Raw genomic sequence first — 22764 nt, forward strand, 5'->3', positions numbered from 1 at the left:
AAAGAAATGGCTAATTTAAAAATGAAAATGCGAAAAAATTTATTTATATTACATAAATTTATTCATATTAAATATAACATGAAAATTGGAATATGAATTAACATGCATTAATTTTAAAATAAAATTTAATTAAATTTTAGTCCTACGATGTTGAAAACCTTATTTTTTAGTTTTGTAATTAAATTATTTTCATTTTAGCTTTTATACATTATACTTTTAGTCTTTATAGTCATATACTTTTTTTTCTTCTTCTTTTAATACCTATAGTTATATAAAATTTCTCCTTTGATCTTTATAATTATACAAACTTGTCACACAAGTCCTATAAAAAAGAACAACAACTAAAAATAAATGAAAATAGTATGTATAAAAATTCAAATATAATATTTTAGGGATTAAATTACATCGGTATAACTTTTATCAACTATTATATTGATTAATAATTTTTAATTAAATTATATTTTCTTAAAATTTCCTTTAGATTGAAATTTTCTTTCAACTTGATAACACATATATAAAAAAATTATATTAATTCAAAATTATTTAATATCTTTGTTATATAAATCAAAATTGAATCATCAAAGATTCAAAATATAATAAAATATAAATAACATGAGTGAGTTGATACAAATGATACATGATTCAATTCTAGCTTACATTTTTCATGACACGAGCTCAACACCCTTTACAATCATAAAATGTTAGTTTGATAGAGATACCTACTCAAGAAGATCCTTTGATATTAAGGTGAAATTCTTCGAGTAAACTTTCATTTTAATAAGTAAAGTTCTAAGTCAAATTAGATACATATTATTTTATTTGTAAAAAATTATAAATAAGTTGATTGGCTTAGTATTGAAGTTGAATTAAACTTGATTAACTTCATTATATAAAGGTAATGAATCATGAAATAAGTGAATAGTTTTTCCATTACTTTTGGGACTTTTTTTTTTTAATAAATCAATTTTTTTATTTATTAAAATAATTTGAGCCCGTTTTTCTTTACCAAAGTAACTCATTTTTGAGGTCCAAGTGAGAAATCGATTACTAGGTAATTTATTTCTCAGAGAGATTTTTTTAAAAATTTTCAAAATCCCTTTGAGAAATCGGTTATTGATTAGTTTTTTATTTTTATATATATATATATATATATATATATATATATAAATTTTTTGGGCTTTTTTTGTTCATATTTTTTTTTTAAAATTCATTTTTCATTTTTTGATTTTCAGATTTTTAAAAAAGTATAATTAATTTTAAAAAAATACAATAAAATTAATATTATATTTATTTATAAATTATAATATTTCTGATTTTAAATTTTTTTAATATAAATATAGTTCATTATAATTTTTAGAATTATATATAAAATTATAAAATTTTGTATAATATTTTAAATTTATGTTAAAAATAAAGAAAATTTTAAAAATTATTTATTATACTAAATTTTAGAATTATAAAATTGATTTTATTATTTAAATTAAATTTATTACATATAAAAAATTGAAAACTGTAATATAATAATAAATATATTGATTTTGTATTAATAATTAAAAATAATTAAATAAATTATTACATAAATAATAATATTATTTTATTAAATATTAATGACGTACACTAATTATAACGGTTACATCATTAAAATGAAAATAACTTAAAAAAGACACAATTTAAACAAACTTCAAACATAATAGATAAATAACATAAAACCTAAACCATATAATATTAGTTATCTAACTTCATTATTTGGTCAACGTATCTTTCAATTGTTCCATCCCATGCAATAATCCAATATATGTCGTGGTAGCATACAATTCGAGAATATTAATTTATTTATGTCATTTATTTAAAATTCTATTTAATATTAATTTTATTCTTTAAATATTATTTTATTTAAATATTAAATAGATTTTTTATAATCTAAAACCAAAAACTAAATAATTTTTTTGAAAATTAATTATAATTTTAAAAAAAAATCTGAATATTAAAAACTGAAAAAAGTAAAAAATAATAAATCTGAAAATAAAAAACCAAAAAAAGAAAAAAAAATATTTTGATAAATAAAAACAGACTCAGGTTATTTTAATAAATAATTTTTTGTATATATTAAAAAAAAAGTCCTACTTTTGGTCGTAGAGAAACGTGGCAGAGTATGATTGGGTTTTAATTACACCGTGACCTCTGAGCATGCCATAGTTTATAGTTTGAGGATCAGGATAAGCTTTGTTCTTCCCTTCGTTCCAGCCATGGCTGCACCTTCACTCTCTTCCGCCCTCAATACCCTCTCCTCTCTCTCCCTCCCCACTTCCTCGCGCTTCTCCCTCCTCCCCCCGCCTCCCCACAAGCTCTCCCTCCTCTCCAAGCCCCTTCACCACGCCGCCCTCGTCTCCGTTCCCAAATCCAAACCCTCCGACGACATCGACACCTCCTTCTTCGACTCCGTCAACCCCAACGCCGACATTGTCTTCACCCCGCCGGAGGCTCCCGAGGGCTTCGTCCCGCCCCCCTCCTTCGACGACGGCCTCCTGGAGACCGACGAGGAGATCGCGTCCGCCTACGAGGAGCTCTACGGCCCCGCCTACAGCGGCGTGTCGGTCCTGGGCAACGACGTGTTCGTGATGGACTCGAAGGTGAAGAAGGACACTGGGTTCGGGTCTGGAGCGAAGAAGGAGAAGGTGCGCGACGGGTTTGAAGAGAGGGTGGTTCAGGTGAGGAGGGTGACCAAGGTGGTTAAGGGAGGGAAGCAGCTGCGCTTCAGGGCTGTTGTTGTTGTTGGTGACAAGAAGGGTCAGGTCGGCGTTGGAGTTGGCAAGGCCAAGGAGGTTATTGCTGCGGTTCAGAAATCTGCCGTTAATGCCAGGAGGAACATTGTTAAGGTGCCTATGACTAAGTACTCCACTTTTCCTCATAGGTATCTATCTATCTATTTCTTTTACATTCTCAATCTTAACTCTATGTTTCACATGTACTACCACTAAACTATTGTTATGCAAAAACACTTAAAGAACATGAAAAATAGAAAGAAAAATCCAGGTAAGATTTCCATTGATAAAACTAAGTCACGCATAAGGGTGTGGCTCCATTGGGGAAATTATTGGAAGAGTAAAATAAGAAGAAAAAAATGAAATTAGCTTAGGGAGAAGAAGCTAACTTATTATTAACTTATGCATTTTAGCTTATAGATCCTAGAAGTGCTTTTGCAGAAACTCATACTCATCTGAACATGACCTAAGTTATCAGTAAGATTTTTGGAAAAGCTAATAGGAGTGAGTTTCTACGTATTAACTTATATATAAGCTAATTTTAGTTTATAAAGAAGTTTATTTCAATTTTTTCTCGTTATTTTTCTTTCCTAGGAGTGGTTATGAAGAAATTTACCCAAACAAATCCTAAATATGGGAAAATTGACATTGCATAGGTGGAAAGTAGTGTGGACATGTAATTGTTACTAAGTTTCCTAGGATTTGTTGGCTTCTGTTTGTACTTTTGATGAATTGAAGTGACTATATTGAGTTGAGGGGCCGTGCAATTCGACTCTGAGCTGATGGTTGTAAACCTGTAGTGATTGTGATTGGAAGAGTGCTTGATTGAGTCCGTTTGGAGTGTCAAAAAATCTTATCGTGTCTGATACTTTAATGATGGTGGATTAAGGGTTTGTTTAGATGAACTTTTCTAGAAGCACTTCTAAGCAGGAAAAAAAAAAAAGTAAGAAGAAAATGTTAAATAAGCTTCTCATGCATTGGAGAGCTTCTAAGATTTGGCTTATGCATTTTGAAGAAACTTATTTCATTTTCTTTCCTACTATATTTTTTGCTAAGTATTTTTGGAAAAGTTTATCCAATCACGTCTTAAGAAATAGAGTATTACGATGAGCACTTTCAGCTAGCAATAGTAACTTGAACCTTATCCCTTTATAGCCAAAGAAGTTTTGTTATGGAAGTTCCTTAATTCGAAAAGGAATGGAAGAGCTTAGTTTCTTCCTGATGAGAATTGGAACCTTTACTCGGAGTAGGAGTATGGTCATGTTTGATGTGTTATTTTACTTATGTATGGGTGATGAGTTAAAAGTTATGAATTGCTCTTATTCTTGATAGCTGCCACTAATTTGGTGTTCTATGTTGTTTTTCTTTTCCAGATCTGATGGAGATTATGGAGCAGCCAAGGTGATGCTTAGACCTGCTTCTCCTGGTACTGGAGTTATTGCAGGTGGGTCTGTGAGAATTGTTCTTGAAATGGCTGGAGTTGAGAATGCTTTGGGAAAGCAAATAGGGAGTAATAATGCCCTCAACAATGCTAGAGCGACTGTTGTTGCTGTGCAGAAAATGAAGCAATTTCGTGAGGTTGCTGAGGAGCGTGGGATTCCAATGGAAGAATTATGGAAGTAACGAAAATTGTGAAGCTAGTGTAATTTTTAGATGTCAATCTTTGTGTTATAGAGCTGATCATAGTTCTTGTTAAGGAAGTGAAACAGTGTTCAATTTTTGTTGAAAGTTTTCTGAAACTGAACAGTTTCTTCAGAAAGCTAACTGTTCAGATTGAATCATATATATTCTTTACCTGCCTGTTTCATTTGTCTTTATGGTCATTCAATTTATGCACGGCTTCATCATAGTGGAGGACTCAATTATTCTTCTCTCTTCTTTATATCAAAGAGACTATTTTCAGTTGCAGAAGGGTTGTGTGAATCTTCAACCAGTAGGGACTCATTGCCTTTGATTAAGGAATCATGGGTGCTCATCGTAAGGAATCATGGCAATTGATTAAGGTTTCTCTGAAGGCGGTGATTGTTGTCAACTCCAATTGTTCCACCATTGTTTGCTTAATGGCTGCTACCTTTCGGTAAAAAAATCCAAGTGAAGAAATACCATTACTTCCAGAGGATAAAAATCAAACGTGATTGAGGATAAACACAATTCATCCCATCTGCAAAATTACTTTTATTAGAAAGTTACAGATTATGTAAATTGTCCAAGATGTTAATGTAAAAGATTTACAAAAATTGGAAGCTAGAGTTTTTACGTGTACATTGAAGTGGATCCTCTTCATTGACTCTAAACTGGGTTGCCCAAGTGACTTTATCATTTAAATTAGAAATCTATGATAAGAAGGCTCGAACTCCAGAGGCACATTTCAAAGCGGAAGACATTGTTAACCGAAATCGAATAATGCAGTCAATGACTTAAACCAATGGACAGATTAATAATATAGTTGAACAAAGATAGAGGATAATATGCTCATATTTTCTTTTAATTATCAACATCACTCCTATGCGTTAATTTAGTGTGTTTATTCTGATAGTTTTCGCTCATGCATGAAGTGTAGTTTATGCCTTTGCTTTTTAAGGTACAGTCGATGTTGCGTTATTCGAAGATGGATACGGAAGGAATCCTTGCTAAAATTTCGGTCATTTATTGGATGGTCCAGGAGGGTTTATATAAGGCACTGCATCAAGTTGTTGGCTTAGAATGGAACGAGGTTCCAGTTATGCATATTTCATCCAAGGTATCCTAAATCCTTTTTGATGGTCATGAAGACTAAAATCAAAATGTGATATATTACAAGGCTAAAACTACATTTAAGCATAAAAATAATTTTGGAAAGACCAAGAGATAACATGCTGAGAAGTCTAAATTGTGATGATTATACTTCGAATTCAGAGTCGGTGATAGAGATAAACACGCCCACAAATATATCCGAGAGAAAAAGCATCAAAAAGCTGCAAGAAGTTTAATTTGAAAAGAAAAGAATAAATTCATTTTATATAAGAAAATCTATACAACTTGCAACAAGGGTACAAGACTACAAGGTTATATCAATCTAGAAGCAACATCAAAGAAAGGGGAAACACGATGAAAAAAAAAATTATGGAACAAAATGATGCCTAATGCACAACATAGACATGTCCTCGTTAGATCACAACAGCAGATCGTGAAAGAAATTAAATTCTTGTTGCAGTTTCCCTGCTGATGCATCTGTTTCATCACCCCCATTAAAAAGAAACATGAGAGGGAAACCAAGGATAGCTGACAGAGACAGTGGATAAACCTTCGGCTAGTTTGTTTCTCTTCGAATGAAATCTGGAACATTTGGTAGCTGTTCAATTCATCACGAAGATCTCAACTGAAGTTACTCTCAGGCATTTCATGTAAGTGCCCTCGGAAATGCTCCCAATCTCAAGCATGTTATAATAAATGGTCATTTGCTCTTTAGGTTCTCTTGATGATCCTTACGCTCTAAGCCCATCTCACGCATTTGATGTTCAATGGAGACTAAACCAGTTTGTTCAAGAAACCTGCAGAAAGAATGTATTCACTACTACGTAGGAAAACCATCACAGAAAATACTAACCAACAACTGACTCAATTAGATGTCAAAAGAAAACCAATGTTTTTCACGAATTTACTAACACATTCAAAAATGATACAATTACACATTTCCTATCTAATCTTCTTTTTGCAATCTTCCACAAGAAGGGAACACAAAACGGCCAACACAATGACAATATGCTGACTAATCATATGAGTACCTACGTGTTCCTTTCCATGCTACCACACGTCCACACCATTCAAAACTAAATAACCATCAATCCAACACATAGCACTTCATATTGCCATGTGAAATGCAGACACACACACTTTTATAAAACAAAAGACACACAAACATGAAACACTGAACTCACAAAAAAGCATAAAAATTGGTCTTGTTACAATTAGAACACTTCATGTTGCGTCATTTAGCAACCTGCATGGGCAAACTTCTCAAATAACATTTGCCTAGCATTAACTCTCAAATAGAATATTACATAACATTCACAAATCATTAGGCCCTAGTTTGAACATGTCCAATTAAGGCTGCACAAGGATGCAAACTGTATAGGAAAGCAAAAATGATGAACGAAATCTAAGTTTCAATTTGAAAGCAATTGCAATACAATAGGGAAGCATGAAAGTACCAGCTGAGAAGAAAGAAGAGAGCAAGGCAAATTAGAACAAGGAATGCAACATGGAACATCAGCCATGAATCACTGGAAGAGAATGCTAAGGCCAGCATAACAGCAAGACAGAGACCCAGCATTAAAAAAGTCGACTTTAAAGTAATCCATGTAGGACCCTGAATCGGAAAAACCACAACAACAACAAAATTACTAAAATCCAATGAAAAAAAGGTATAAAAATTAAAAAAGGAAGAGATCGCAGAGTGAAAATACGGACGTTAACACCAGGAGCTAAAGCTCCAAGGAGAACTGCTTGGGCTGAAGATACATCTCCAGCATCTGATTCTTCATGCCGATGTTCCATCTTCCAACGCAAATTGTAGTTACTTAGGGTTTTAGGAAGCCACAATCGCAAATTGTAAAGCTCACAGATTAACAAACAATAACACGCACTGTTGACTCAAATTCCCCGCTAAAGTCATTTTTTTTAGCCTTTTAGATTTAAGAGGAAAACTTGGTTTGGGTATACATTTGATTGGGCTTCGAACAATTTGGGTTGAAGGGAACCAAACTATTGGGCTTGGTCATTTTTTAATTCTGATTTCAATTCACACTTTTTATTTATTTATTTATACGAAAATTCACTTTATAGAATGTGTTCCGTTGTGAATGTTGTCGAGATACATAATAGAAACTTATTTTTATTACGTACATTGAAATAACAAAATTTTATTTCCGTCGAGAGGTGAAGGTGAGAGGTGCCCAGAGCGGGGAGAAGTTTCGTCTAAGGAAGAAATTTTTTCTTGGACACTTTAATGTGCTGATATACACCCACGAGATTAAAATAAAAGAGGGAAGTGATAAATGTAATAGGTATATATGATGTGAAAGAAAGAGACACAAAAATATGAAATGTAATTGAGATCTTTGAAATATTTAGGTGTACAAATATCGTTATTTTGTCACAAATGTGGTGTGTGAATAAAGGAGGGTGTGGAAATAACATGGCCCTCAATCATTAATTCATTTGACACTTTCTGGCTTTGTAAGTTTTTGTTTTCCTATTTTGGTTTTTTTTAGATGGTAGGTTTCTTTTACTTATAAAACTGTTCATATTTATATATTTAAGATTTAAATTCAAAATCATTAATTAAGTTATAACAATTTCGTATCAATTGATTCTCACGTTCAATAGAGTTTTCCTATCTTATTTTAATTATGTGTTTAAAAATAGTTAGACTTGAAAAATAAATACTTTTATTAAAAATAACTTCCAAAAAGGTTTTACAAGCAAATGGTTATTTTCAAAAAAATTAAATTAAATTAAGAGTTTAATTTTTATGTATTTTGAATGTAAAAAAGTTGTTTTTATATAATGTTTAAAATAATTATTATAAAGATTAACTAGTTTAATATACATCATAATTTGTTATTCAATTATACTAATAAAATATGACATAATTTTTTTTTTGTTCGTCTCTGGAGTATCCACCACCGATAGCAGTGACTAATCTCCTCGCTACGTTGGAGGCACCTCAAAGGGTGGGATAGCTGGCCCCAAGATTTAACACGGCTGCATATAATTAATAAATAATCTTATTTTTAAATATATTATCTTATTTCTTAAACATGTATTCAGATATTAGATTTGAGATTCAAGAATTGCAAAACACAGACATCTACAAATATTTTAATAGGGTGAGTGTTTTTACTTAAGGATTAAGACAGTTCGGACAGTATTTGATTTTAATGCTACGACTAGGATCGCATTCGCAATGTTTTATATGAAACTGGTTTTGAGTGTACTATTGATCGTTACCTGTTAGCAACGACAACACAGTTTGTAATGTTGGCCACAACAGAGCTCAACCATTATCTTTTTAAGTTGTACATTTACATTTTTTTTCAGTTTTAAGACCTTTCGTAATTGGTACCTATATGTCGAAGTAAAGTTCAGTCAATGTCTACTTTTTCATTCCACTAATAATCTGAGACCTTAAGGAATGAATATCCTGATTCCTTAGATCCAATATGAGTTGGTTAACCCCACAAATTTTATCTCACTGCATGTATTTTCTTACTAATTATTATATCAGCTGCCATGACTAGTAGGCAACTTTTCACTAATCGCGTAGGGACATATATTTACACTTCCTCGTAACTTCAACTGCATGCACACAAAACAAAAGTGCACTGCGAAGATTTATGTTTAAACTAGACAAGGGCTGAATGGGAGATATTTCATCCACTTTCTATGAAATTCGTTTTTCATGGAATGGTTAAAAAAATATACTCATTATAAATATATACATACACTGTTGGCTACCCTGTATTGTATGAATCAAAGTGCAAGCAAGGAGTACAATTTTGAGATTATGGAACTAAGTTTCAGATGAGGAGTTTTAAACTTTAATTTCCCATGAAAGTGGGTCCTCTAAGGGTAGGATCTTGCTGGAGTCTCCATTCCCTTTCCTTAAGGTACTCAAGCAGAGGCAGTGGCTCGTTTCTCTGTTCTGTCACAGAACCACACCCATAAGGGCTTGGTCTTTGAAAATTGTGGAAAATATTGGTTAATTGTTCACCGGCACCAAAAGCATAGGAATAACTTGGCTGCAATGGTGGGGGACCTGGTGGCTTCATATATGGTGAGTACTGGTTAGGAGACAAAGCATTACCCCATTGATCAAATTGGTTGAACATGTAGGAGTCATGATGGAGGAAGTTTTCATGATTTCCATGAACATTCAAATGACTAGGCTGCATATGATTGTTGACCCTCTCAGGTGTGGGATTCTCTCTGTACCAACGCAACCATTCTGAAGAAGTTACTCTACCTGGTGGAGGGTATCCACTGGAATAAGATGGGAAGCTAGTGTCATATCCAAGGGGTCCATAAGTAGAACTCCAAGCTGAATAACCATTTATTGGTGATGTGTTGTCTGGCAATAATGGGGCAGACATAGTAGATTGTACAATGACATCAGTATACCAAGGAGCATTATCTGGCAAGAATGGAGCAGAAGGAACTGGAGTAGTATATGTAGCAGAAGAGGAAGAGAAGTTTGGAAACCCATCCTCTGAAATGGTCACTGAATTCTGAGTTTCAATGATGGAAAGATCAGCCAAGTATGAAGAAGCTAGTTCCTCAATGGGGTGCAACATGTTGGTGTTCAACCCTCCTCTATCAAGGACCCATGCATTGAGTGAAGGATGGCCAGAAGAGATAGGACCTTCAGAAATTGTGTGTGAATTTGATTCCTTCATTGAAGGTTCTTGCAGTTTGAATGATTTGTTGATCCTTGAATTCATCATGTCACCATGGAATCCCCAAGTATCAGTTTGAAATGGACTTTGTGTCATAGGCAGAGAAGTAGTACGGTGCAGACAATCATCAGAAGGTAAGATTTTATCATCCTTGACTTTTGGTGATGACATCTGATCAACAGAGGAAAAAAGTGCGTATGATGGTGCTGAATTATACCTCGCTAGAGGTCTGAAGAGAATAACTTCTTCTTCCACAAGAGGATTTTCATTAGTGCTGTGAGTGGAACTACTTGGATTATCCCTTGTGTCACATTTTTCATCTTCTCCAGTGTCTTTGTGAGCTTTCTGATTAGGGTCATCCCCACTCGTCCTTTTGTCTGTGGACTTCACATCTGTTTCTTCCTTCTCATGATTTTCTTCGGATCTTGCAGAATAAAATTTTCTTCCTAGTTCATCACATATAATCCACTTTTGCAAATAATTATGTCTGTTAGCAATCTTCATTGCTGCTTCACTCAAGCGCTGAGCACGCAATTCAGTGCCACTCTCGAAGTTGTCAATGTGTTCCCATCTACCAGAGAAATCTAATGAGACATGTGAAGAAGCTACAGATACAAAGCCCCTCAACTCATAGTCTTCCCAAAGAGGGGTACTACTTGCTACAAGCTTCTTGTCTTCCTTTCTATTCTCATTTAGTTGATTTAGAAGTTCAATAAGCACATCAAAAAAGTAAGAAGTAGCTGTTTCACTCTTTTTATCAGTTGCATATACTTCAATTGCATCAAGCATGCTTGCACACCACTCCAAGAAAACAAGTACAGAAGGCAATAAGGGGCAATAATTCAAAGGACTAGACTTTAGGCATCTTTCAACAAAACGGCCCATGAGAATGAAAGCAGCAGTTAATGCCAGCTGTATCAGAACAAGTTGCTGACAATCATTTCTGTCTTTCGACTCATTTTTGTCGTGTTCATCAATTAGATTCTTTAGGGTAAATACGAGTATAGAAACTATTTGTAAGGCTCGGAAAGGACCCTTTCTGGCTAAATCCATTTGACCATAGGACTCCAAAATGGTCTTTAGTTTTATATCTTTTAGCTCCATCATTTCATCTAAAACTCCAATAGTAGATGCCAATGCAATGGTGAATTCCTCCAAACTGCTTCAGGATGAAAATAACATCATTTCACATGTAGTGGAAATTGAAATTATGCATTAATCTGCATGCATTGTAACAAGATATCTTTTTGGGGTCAAATGCTTTTGCTGGCAAAATGTAACAATATTTTGCTATCTTGACTTGATATTTATTCCCTAACTCGTTACCAATTTATTATAATATGCAATCAAATCTCTATTTCTTGTCCTTGGAAAATTCAATGTTTAATGAATGGGCTTCTTTCAACTTCCAGCAGCTAACAAAAGTGTAGACACTAGTATATGACTATATGCGTTGAGCACCTAAAACTATGGGAGTGCAAATTCATCACAGTGGTAGATACTAGTATATTGCCTTGTTCTAAAGAAATGACAAATGTAACATTGAAAGAATGATATGTTAATTTCAGCGATGTGCTATGTCCTAAAGAATCGCATGAAAAAAAAAGATATGTTATTAATGGCTAACTTAAAAGATATGTACAAATATGAAATGTTATTCAAAGATACATTGAATATATATGACTCAAGTTGGACTAAGGGGGGGGGGGGGGGTGGTGGGAGATTCAAAGAAAAAAACAATTGAATCCAAGATGTACCTTGGTGTTATGAAGAGGAAACTAATTGTTCTGACTACAAGTGACCATAACTTTGTGTCAATAAAATGATTACTTTCACCTTCATACATGTTGCAGTTTGAGCTGTCATAATTTGGTTGCAGTTCAGTCTCTTTGCTGATCTTTTGAGACGGTTTGAAGAAATCAAAGCAGACTTCACTGGAAACATATTGCAGATGTGATGACCTGTTCTGCAAGATCATTAGAGATGTCAGCTTACGAAGCTCAGAAACAAACATAAGGATAAAATAAATTGTAGTTTACTCAAGAACCTAAATATCATCTTACTTTTTCCAACAGTAAGATAAGATTATTCCAGGCATCAGGAAAAGGTTCTTTAACTGCTAAACTTCTCATACAGTGGTACAAAGCAAGAAAATCATCCCCAATATATGTTGCCAATACAGCCAACTGCAAATGAACAAGGTTACTTACTGGCAAGGAAAAGAGTAGAGGAAAAAAGCTTTTCTAAAGCAATAGACCTATTAACCTGTTTGGATAAATTTCTCTAAAGACACTTTTAAAAGAGAAAAATAGGACAGAAAAATAAAATAAACTTCTCTGTAAGCTAAAACCAGTTTATGTATAAATTAAAAATAAGATTTTGGAGAAGTTAAAGGAGAAAAAGAAAACTTCTACAAATAAGCTTATGCTTAAGCTAATTTTAGTTTATGGAGAAGCTTAATTCATTTTCCTTCCTATTTTTCTCTCCTAGAGTGCTTTTTGAGAAGTTTACCCAAACAAGTTCTAAATCTAATTTTAAACCAAGACAAAGTTTACCTGGTTTTGAGGGTTTCCACTATCTGGCCAAATTCTTGTTGCTTCCAAGTAGTGAGTGGCAGCAACTGACCAATTCTGCTTTTGAGTGTCAAGGTTTTCATACTGTTGTTTATACCTGGACAGATCCCCCATACAGACTAAGCAGCGGTGGCATAAATATTGACATTTCAGCATGGATTCTGGTTCAGAAGAAGTTGAAACACAACCCATTTTATGAAACAAAGCCTCTTCTGGTACACCATAATGCTTTCTGAGCTTTACAATCAGAGTTTGGTAAAACTCACTAGCTTCCGAAAGAAATGACTTAAATTCCTTTATATGATTGTCATTGTTTATCTGCACAATACCATCTTGTGCCATTCCTGATTTCTTATTCTCTGCATTACCAGAGCTTCTCTTAATTATTTTGCGAAATTCATCAATATGCTTATAGTGAAGCTTCCACAAGGAATATTCAACATCTTGAAGTTCTGAATAAGTGTGGTTATTCAAGATTGCTCTCTCATAACTTGACCTGATGTTGCGATACAAGACTTGAACATCAGAGTGTAATAGGCCTTTAGAATGGATCAAGGCCCACAACTGCCTTTCAGAATTTCCAATCTGAACATGAACCAAGTTCAAAATTAAGGATATTGAAGAAAATACTTTTTCTAAGCCTTCATAGCTAGTAATGACAGTTTCAGAAAGTCACCTCAAAGAGAATCTGTTTTTCATTATGAACTCCAGAAGGAAGAGATGAATTAGTGGTCATAGTTGAAACTGAAGGGCTTTCTTCAAAGGTAATAATGCATCAGCTTGGCACAAAATGCAGTGCCTGATCTATGAGTATGTTGGTGTCATTCTTGGTGCAAGGACAGAAAAATAATTGGAAAGCTACTCTTCACAGATACGAATATAAACTTCTGCTCAATTTCAACAAGGTAAAAACTCTAGATATAAGGAATTCAGAATCACATTTAATTACATTGTAAGAAAACAGAAGCTTTTTAAGATTGGGAAAACAATCACAAATGAGTCTAAATACTAAGTTCATAATCTACCAGCTAATGGAAAGAAACATTAGAACGTTATAGTAACTATGATATTTCACTTTTAGTAAAAGCAGTTAAATAGGTAGCAATGTTTGGAGATTTGTTTTAAAATCTGAAACTAAGGCAGTTTAAGTTCTTCAACATGCAGTGTACATCAAAAAGGCCTTGGTTCCAATGCCATTTTACAGTAAGTACAAATAATATTTTCTTCATCTTATCTGACTGCCCTTGCAATGTTAAAGTTATACTTGCTAACAGAAGAAAGAGAGAGAAAAAGAACTATATTTCCCAAATTCCCAAACTTGTTTCTACTTTCTACCAAATTCCTCTCATTTTGAGCTCCAAATTTGAGACTAGCAGCCGGAGAGTTCTAATCAGAGAGAAAACTAGCAGATTGACTAAAGCTTAAAGGAAAAGAGTAATAAACAATTAAGCACACAGTACCAAGAGCATGAGTAGCAAAAGCATTCAACCCAAAATACAACTAATAATCAATCCAATCAAGTCCAAGTCAAGATCTCCCTAATTGCAAGTTGAAGAGGAAAAAATGATCTCATTTGAGTACCCAGATCAGACGACTACCATCATCATCTTTATGGACAGGCAAACATAATAGGAAATAGCTGAATAATAAATTAGTAATATCCTTCTGAGATTTAAGGTATCAGTCAGAGTCAGAGTAGAAAAAACAGTTTTCTATCTCTGAAACACATCAACTTGGAGAAAACATGGGACAAGGAAAAAATGTTACAGCACCAAGACTCACATATCAGAGGCTGAATTCTGAAATTATTAATTCACAGAACAAAAACCGCCGAGACCACCCACAATCAAGGGATGACAAGGCACCCCATCAAAGATTTTGTTATCTTAAAGGTCAAAAAGCAAAAAGAATTACATTTCAGAAAGTGAAAGACTAAAAATTTCAGGAAAAAAATTACCTAATGGGGAGGTAAAACTTGAACAAACATGAAGTCCGAGTGCAGTTAGCTGGCTACAGCCATTAGAAGCAGAAAATGAGTCCAAATCATCCAAAGAATAACATTCACGTTGCGAGGAAGGGAAGCAGCAAGGAGAATTGAAACAGGTATGGTGGTGTTTCAGTTGTCAAATGGACAAAGTAAAACCAGGGTTGATCATCAGACTATCTTAATCATTTAATGTCATCAAAACTATCTTAAGCATTTTTTGTCTTTTAATATGTTTGAAGATATTTATGCCATTAAAAAATTCTCAGGAAAAATGTACCAAACGAATAAATTAAAGTGGCCTCATCATCATCCATTTCACTGACTAAGTATGCAGGATCACTTCTAAATCAAGCCAAGTTTATCACTGTACCTTGGGAATTATCCGCTGCTTCACGGTGCACCGTGATCAAATTAAACATGAGTCATTCTCGTCAATTGTTGCCCATTCGCCACTGTACGCTTACATTTTTTTACCATGCAAACGATTGACATAAAATGATCAATATATATATATATATATATATATATATATTTATTTATTTATTTATTTTTTCTTCCAACAATCTCTCTCAATTACAGTATGTCAACTCATAAACCACATGAAATTTTTATTTCTGTAACATTAAATGATCAGTAAATTACTCCCAACTTTTTTTTTATTCTGCATTTTTATATAATTTATTCTGTTACTAAAAACTGCTCAAAACGTTTCTTATTTTATGAATATGATATAATTAAAATCCAGAACCTTGATTTTTAAATAATATTAACAACAACTTTGATTACACTAATTTTATCTTAAATCAATTTTATTTCTTAAAGATTATGCAAAATTCCTTGAAAGAATATTAATAACAAAAATATCAATAACAATTAATTAATAAAAATTATTTTTATTCCATCTTATTAATAAATCACGTGATAAAGTTTTGATTATATTTTTTATTAAAAAATTTAAAATAGTCTTTTTTTTATATATATTTTTTTACTTTTGAATATAAAATGATAATTTATTTTATTATTTTATCTTACTCGAATGTTATTCTAAAAGTTTTGTCATTTAAGAACTTAGTAATCTTAATTTTATTTTAACCAAATCTAATATATATATATATATATATATATATATATATATATATAGTCAATTTTATACCAAAAATAAATATCTGGAAGTTAATGCAGCTTATTATAAAATAGGAAGGACTTTGGGTAGATTACATAAATGGAAGGATTTTTATATAAAAAAAATACAAAATACAAAATTTAAAAGTGGTCAAAGTAATTTAGAGAACGATATTTAAGATTTTTTTTAAAATTTTGAATTTTATAAGTTTATATCTTAACAAAAGTTAGAAAGAAGTTACAGAGATAGATTCTAGAGCGCATGAGATCATTTACTTCCTATGATTTTGCAAGGACATTCTAGATCCTTCCCGTAGTTAAGTAGAGTTGAGAAATTGAAGATTTTAGGCTTGAAGGTTGAGAATCTCAAATGGAGAGAGTTATACGACAACCTTGGAGACTTTTGATTTTTCCTTCCCTTTCTTGATTTTTCGGGTGATTGAAAGTAAGGAAAGTTTGTTGATTGATATTTCATATGTTTAGTAGTTGAATTCTGCACGAGGTTAATCTTTTGATGTCTGAATTTGATTGAATCATAAGAAGAGATTTGTTGTTTTAAGTGATGTTGTGAAGATGTTTGAAAAGAACTTGGTGAATTTTATTCTTGATGGTTGCATGTTGCTTTTTGTGTTGTTTTTTAGTTGTTTATAGTCCATGTATGTTGAATCCTAGATTGCACGTTGGTTTAGATGTGATTCTTGCATGTTTTGAGCCAAATTAGAGATTCTACTATGTGCAAAAATTGCCATCATGTTGGACATCCCTTCATGGTGCTGGGCATTGTTCAAGTAGAGGGCTCTCTGCCCTGACGATGTTGAGTGCAAGAATATTGGTAGCGTTGGATGTGGGTCGGTGGGTATATCTCTGACTTGGTCACGCCATCTATGATTGCTTGAAGGGTTCTCTGACTCGGTGACGTCAAGTGTAGGATTAGTGGTGTCGAGTATGATAAAGTCAATGGCTCTCTACCTAGATGACACTGAATGCAAGCTTTATGGCGCTAGGCGTGAGTCAGATAGAGACTTTTTGCCTTGATAAAGTTGGGTGTAGGTTTAGCTACGTAAGGCATGATTGACATAGGGACTCTTTGCTTCATTCACAATGAGCGCAAGTGGATTGGCGCTAAGCATGGGCGAGCTAGAGGCTCTCTACCTCAATGATGCTAAGTGTTGAGACAATGGCGTCAAACATGGTTTGTTGAATGAAAACTTGTTTATTTAAATAAGTGTTGGAGATATGTTAAGTAGATTGATTACTTACATAATTTATGATGTTGTATGATTCTAGTTCATTAAGCTTTAATCTAGGATGATGTATAATGATGTTTAAGTTGCTTAAGTTGTAAGTTGCTTATGAAAAGTTGACTAAGTTGTAAGTTGTTAGTTGATTTAAGATGTTAAGTTGTATAAACATGTGATGATGTGATGCATGCATGTTTATGTTGAGATCCATAAAAACCAAAGAAGAGTAAAGTTGTTTTAGAAATTAAAATATCCTATTGTATGGATATAAGTTGTGGTGCTTTGAGAGTTTAACGATGAAAACCCTTCAGTGAGTAAGTTTCTTTTTGAATAGAAAGTAATTTTTAAGTTGTATTTTCTAGATTTTATGTGGAATAATATGGAGGTCAGATCGAGTAAAATTGATTATAAAGTGACCAATGTAGAATTGTATGGGGACTATAGGTTGAGCCATATGTGTTATAAGTGACCAAAATCGAATAAGGTATGAAGTCAAGGGATAAAATTGACTGATTATTGAAAGGGTAAGAAGTATTTGAAGGATAGTTAGTAGGTTAATTCCATATGAGACTTAGATATGCATATTAAGGTCGTGGTAGATTCACACCCAAGTTGTTCTACCTTGACAATAATACTAGACTTTCTTAGTTTAAGTCACAAAACCTGATAAATCACACTAGTGAAAAAAAAGCTTTTAAAATCGGTTATTTTCAACTTTTAAAATCGGTTCCGTAACCAATTTTAAAAGAGCCGATTTTAAAAGAGACTTTTAAAATCAGTTAAATAACCGATTTTAAAAGTAAACTTTTAAGATCGGTTGTTTTATAACCAATCTTAAAAGTGCGGGTTAAGAAAAAAAGTTAACTGGAACGGCCCGTTCCAAAACTGGAACGGGCCGTTCCAGATTGTGAAAAGGACTAATTGAAGAAGGTAAATCAGAACGGCCCGTTCTCATTTCAGTACGGGGCGCTCTGCAAGGAGAACGGGTCGTTCTCCATGTAGTATGTCTCGTACTGAAAGGAGAACGGGCCGTTCTCTATGCAGTACGGCCTGTACTGAAAGGAGAATGGGCCGTTCTCCATTCAGTACGGCCCGTACTGAAAGGAGAACGGGCCGTCCTCCATGCAGTACGACCTGCACTCCTTGCAGAACAGACCGTTCCAGATTTGAAATTTACTCAAAATGAACCTACAACGAAAATAGAGAGAAGAGAAGAGCATGAGAAAGTGAAAAGAGATACAAGAAGAGGAAAACGAAAACGAAAACGACAACGAAATTTACCTCTTTAGAAAATGAGAGTGCGAGAGAGTAAAAAAGCGAATGGAGGGAAAGATTAAAGAGAATGAGATTGGAGGGAAATATAAAAGGTTTTTGACGATACTTTTAAAATCGGTTATTTAAGAACCAATTTTTTATACTACATACAAAATCGATTCTGAAATAACCAATTTTAAAAGTAGCACTTTTAAAATCGGTCATAAAATAACTGATCTTAAAAGTTATGTCTGATACAACTTTTAAGATCGATTCTTTTGTAACTGATCTTAAAAGTTGTGTCACTTTTAAGATCGGTTACAAAAGAACCGATCTTAAAAGTACTTTTAAGATTGGTTAAATTTGAACCGATCTTAAAAGTGTTCATATTATTTACAAAATTGCCACCGCGTCACTTTTAAGATCAGTTGCCTTGTAACCGATCTTAAAACTCCAATTTTAAATCCAATTTTTGCACTAGTGTCAATTTAAGTTGTTAAACAAGTGCTTGAGTGAGATGATGTTATATCTACTTGATCTGGATGAGATAAGTCAGATGTAGTGATTTAATAGAATCAAACTACTTAGACTATTCACCTTAGTTGTACGACATCCATAAGTTGATATACATAACAACACATTAATTGTTTAAATTTGTTTAACCTATGATTAAAGTTGTTTATGCTGAGAATGTTGTTCTTGTTGAAAGTTGTGATAAATGTTGCAAGTTGAGGTTATGTTTTAAATTAGAAACTAACCTATTGTTTTAAGTTAAATTTAATTGATGAAGTTGTTATTTTTCTGATGTTGTTATTATGTTGATTCTTTCGTAAGTTTACCCATTTTCCCCTTGTTGTTGGATTGCAATAAACATACTTTGTATGAAAGCAGGACATGATTAGCTTGGATGGTTTGACTTGTTGGTGGAGGGTCATGTTGGGGATGACTTATTTTGAGTATATCATTCTAATACAATATTGTTGAATATAGATATTTGATTGGCGATAGGGTTATTTTATATACAATAGTGTATATTTGATGCATATTGTATATATATGTACAGAGATTATGTGTAATTCCATAAGGAACTTTATGTTTTCCAGTTATATTGATATAAACTATTTTATGTTTTCTACATCTTATACATATATCTTTTACATGAATATCCATATGTTGTTGCTTGAAAATCCTAGTAAAACTTATTTCTTTATGTTTTTTGTTGTGTAATAGTTATGTTAAACTAAATATAATAACTTACAAGTCATTACACTAACATAACAAACTAGTCCAATATTCAAACATGTGTATTATGCTCCATACCAAATAAATAATGTACATTTAAATCTTGTAACCACCAAGTATTTCTCTATTTTTTTTATTATACAATCAAATATTTCTCTAAACATTTTGAGATCAACATTAACATTTGATTAGCATAATTCAATATGGTTATATAAACATATCAAATCGATCATGTAAGTTATGTACAAATTCATTCTTCACCTTTAGATTTCGATCTTTATTGACTTGACCAATGAACCTCTCTCTCATCATTGTAGGCACGTGAAGACCTGTAGTCCTTGATTGCAAACCATCACATTCCTTTACACCTTCTTTGATATGCGATCAAGCCTATTCTCAAGTCATTAAAGAACAAACATCTTTTATATATATACGTAAAGGAAGCTAAAAAGCTACAAATACTAAATTACTAAGAGGAAGGCACACACATTACATTTCACATGGGACTCCACAATTCTTTAAGACCCGACTCCAAACCATGAAATCTACTGATAAATTAATTTGGCACTACATTAACTTTTAACTTTTCGATAAACATATGAGATATGTGCCAAAAATATTACTTAACATTAAGTAAAAAAATAAAAAATCATATAATATATCCTATAACATCACTTATCTTTAACTAAACTAAATAAACAACTATCAATAAGTTGTATGTTGGGGTGATACCAAACTCAATTATTTAAATAAAATATTAAGTAAGGATGTTAAAGATGAAAAAAAAAACATAACTAAGAAAATAGACATTATTAAAAGTAGTCAATTAAGTTTGTACGTAAATTAATGGTTTGGAACAAATCATATTGAAGTAAAATGATGTAGCCTCATTGCAATAGAATTTAAAGGGAAAAAATGCTAACTTAATAGTGTGGGAGCATCTAGTTTAGTGCTTTTTTTACTTTCCCGCATATGAGATAGCTAGGGCAAAGGACTTGACCATATTGTCCACTACATGCATGTATACAGTTGAGTAGATGCTGGTGGGTAGTTAAGACTTCAGGGCTCGTCAATGTTTTCAATTTCCAAATGCTTGCTGATATTTCAACATGCCTTTTTCTGAGCAGTGCTGAGTCACATAAGAATGGAGTCATCTATCTTATATATTTGAATCCCCATTAATTATTTGTTTCAAATCAATTTTATTATTTTTGTCTCTTTCCGTATGAATGACATCAATAAGTAGTCTCTAACAACCAAGGAGAGTTTTTTTTTTCTTTTTTTTTTTTCTAATAAAAACCCATTCTTATCATATAAAAATCCAAGCTGGGTATTGATCATTTCCCTCGCTTGATTTTGCATTCGTCATAATGAGCCATGATGAAAATGATTGGAAAGCTTATGCTCAGACACTTTTCTTTTCTCTATGGGCTAAACAACTTAATTTATTAACCGCAAATTCGGGTAAAGTTCAAACAGCCGCGAGGGGGAACAGAACAAAAAATTGCTTACGCGACATCTACTTATGACTTTTAAGGCACGTAATTTTCATTCACCTCATTGATTAATTAATATTATATTAGGTGGCTATAACCTTGAAAATTCATTGATACTAGTAAAGAAACAGGTTCTCAGTCGACAGGATCAAATTTGTGCCTACTTCAAATGAAACTCTATTCATCTATATACTTTTCTTTCGGATATTACGTGAGTTAATATCAAACACGTTATCCCTGATAATTAAAATTTAATACTAGTTATTTGCCTTTTCCAAAAAAAAAAAATCTAATAATAGCTAGTAAGAAAGACATGGACATTAATTTGGATTAACTAAAGTTTTTAAACACTTGAACTAGCAATTAGATCAAGTTCATGAAATCTTACATATTTGTCCAAGCTATCCGTGCTTATTTGTTTTACTTCAAAATTTATCAATTTATAAATTTTTTAACGTAAAATCTGATTGAGGTTACACATCCCAGTTATATGTCGAAGGTTTATGGATCTCCGTTTGTTTTAAAAAAAATTAAAAATTACTTTTTTCCAATAAAATAAGTATTTTTTTTTGTGTAAATGATTAAAAAAAAAACAGTTTATACTATTTAAGCAACAACTCTTATTTAATTTTTAAGAAAATACTTTTTTTTAAAAACTTTTTGACTTTAAACAAATAGATGCTTATTTTTATCAAAATTAATAACTTTACTCAACTTAAAAAAAATATACACCTAATGAACTTAATTAAATATCTTAATGTTTAAATTAAGGAGATATAGCAACCACCAACCATCTCTCCCTTCTCTATCTCCACCCACTCAATACTCTTACACAATAAACATCCTTAAGCTTATACAAATTCCCACCATGAAAACTAACACACGTAGTTACACTAGTATAAAAATAATTTTTAAAATCGGTCATAAGGTAGTCGATTTTAAAACTGACGCGGTGACAATTTTGTAAATAATGGCATTACTTTTAAAATCGGCTACGTTATGACCGATTTTAAAAGTCTCTGATGCTACTTTTAAAATCGGCTGTTCAACAGCCGATTTTAAAAGTCCACTTTTAAAATCGGCTATTGAAAAGCCGATTTTAAAAGTCTACTTTTAAAATCGGCTACTAAATAGTCGATTTTAAAAGTACCACTTTTAAATTCAGTTATTGAACAACCGATTTTAAAAGTAGCATCAGAGGGTTAATCTATACTATCTCCGCTCCCATTGCTCCATTCTCTACTCTTTGGCTTCAATATCATATATTCTTCTCTTTACTCTCTCGGACTCTCATCTGAAGTGTGCAGCTTCTCATTTTCTCGGAAGAATACAACATCAAGGTAACATTCTCGTCTCATGTCTCTTATTTCGTTGTATCTGGGCAAATTTTGAGTCTGGAACGGCCCCAGAACGGGCCGTTCTGCAAGCAGTACAAGCCGTTCTGCTTGTAGTACAGGCCGTTCTGCTTGTAGAATGGCCCGTTCTAGGCCCGTTCAAGACTAAATTTTAGGCATTGCAAGCAGTTTTAGGCATTTTTCTAAATTAGACCCCTTGTATGTATGTGTTATATATTTGTATTTTATTAATAATTTGTGATATAATCTAGCTAGTAATTTAGTGTTTAGAAAAATTAGGTGCTTTATTTGATTTT

General features: G+C 32.6%; 3 protein-coding genes across 6 annotated transcripts; 1 reads left to right on the plus strand and 2 right to left on the minus strand.

The window, feature by feature from the left end:
* The first annotated feature begins 2208 nt into the window (after positions 1-2208).
* On the plus strand, positions 2209-4562 carry EMB3113 (Ribosomal protein S5 family protein). The gene is made up of 2 exons (XM_020356072.3): positions 2209-2911; positions 4136-4562. The coding sequence occupies exons 1-2, from the start codon at positions 2247-2249 to the stop codon at positions 4383-4385; spliced, it is 915 nt and encodes a 304-aa protein (XP_020211661.1). The 5' UTR covers positions 2209-2246; the 3' UTR covers positions 4386-4562.
* Positions 4563-5726: 1164 nt separating this feature from the next.
* LOC109798459 (uncharacterized) lies at positions 5727-7423 on the minus strand. The gene is made up of 3 exons (XM_020358769.3): positions 7212-7423; positions 6953-7110; positions 5727-6292 (listed from the first exon to the last, which is right to left on the minus strand). Exons 1-3 carry the CDS (start codon positions 7296-7298, stop codon positions 6196-6198), a joined length of 342 nt encoding a protein of 113 aa, XP_020214358.1. The 5' UTR covers positions 7299-7423; the 3' UTR covers positions 5727-6195.
* Positions 7424-9183: 1760 nt separating this feature from the next.
* LOC109813486 (nonsense-mediated mRNA decay factor SMG7-like) lies at positions 9184-15009 on the minus strand. Of its 4 annotated transcripts, none has more exons than XM_029271161.2 (6): positions 14729-15009; positions 13448-13570; positions 12754-13356; positions 12262-12384; positions 11956-12164; positions 9184-11357 (listed from the first exon to the last, which is right to left on the minus strand). In XM_029271161.2, the coding sequence occupies exons 2-6, from the start codon at positions 13505-13507 to the stop codon at positions 9344-9346; spliced, it is 3009 nt and encodes a 1002-aa protein (XP_029126994.1). In that variant the 5' UTR covers positions 13508-13570; positions 14729-15009; the 3' UTR covers positions 9184-9343. The 4 variants fall into 4 exon arrangements, with proteins under 4 accessions (XP_029126994.1, XP_029126991.1, XP_020233556.1 ...); XM_029271158.2 differs by having other exon boundaries at positions 13448-13575; XM_020377967.3 differs by having other exon boundaries at positions 13448-13658; positions 14729-15008.
* Positions 15010-22764: the final 7755 nt, after the last annotated feature.

Source organism: Cajanus cajan, chromosome 3 (assembly GCF_000230855.2).
Source record: "Cajanus cajan strain Asha chromosome 3, NIPB_CcT2T_4, whole genome shotgun sequence".
NCBI classification, from domain to species: domain Eukaryota; kingdom Viridiplantae; phylum Streptophyta; class Magnoliopsida; order Fabales; family Fabaceae; genus Cajanus; species Cajanus cajan.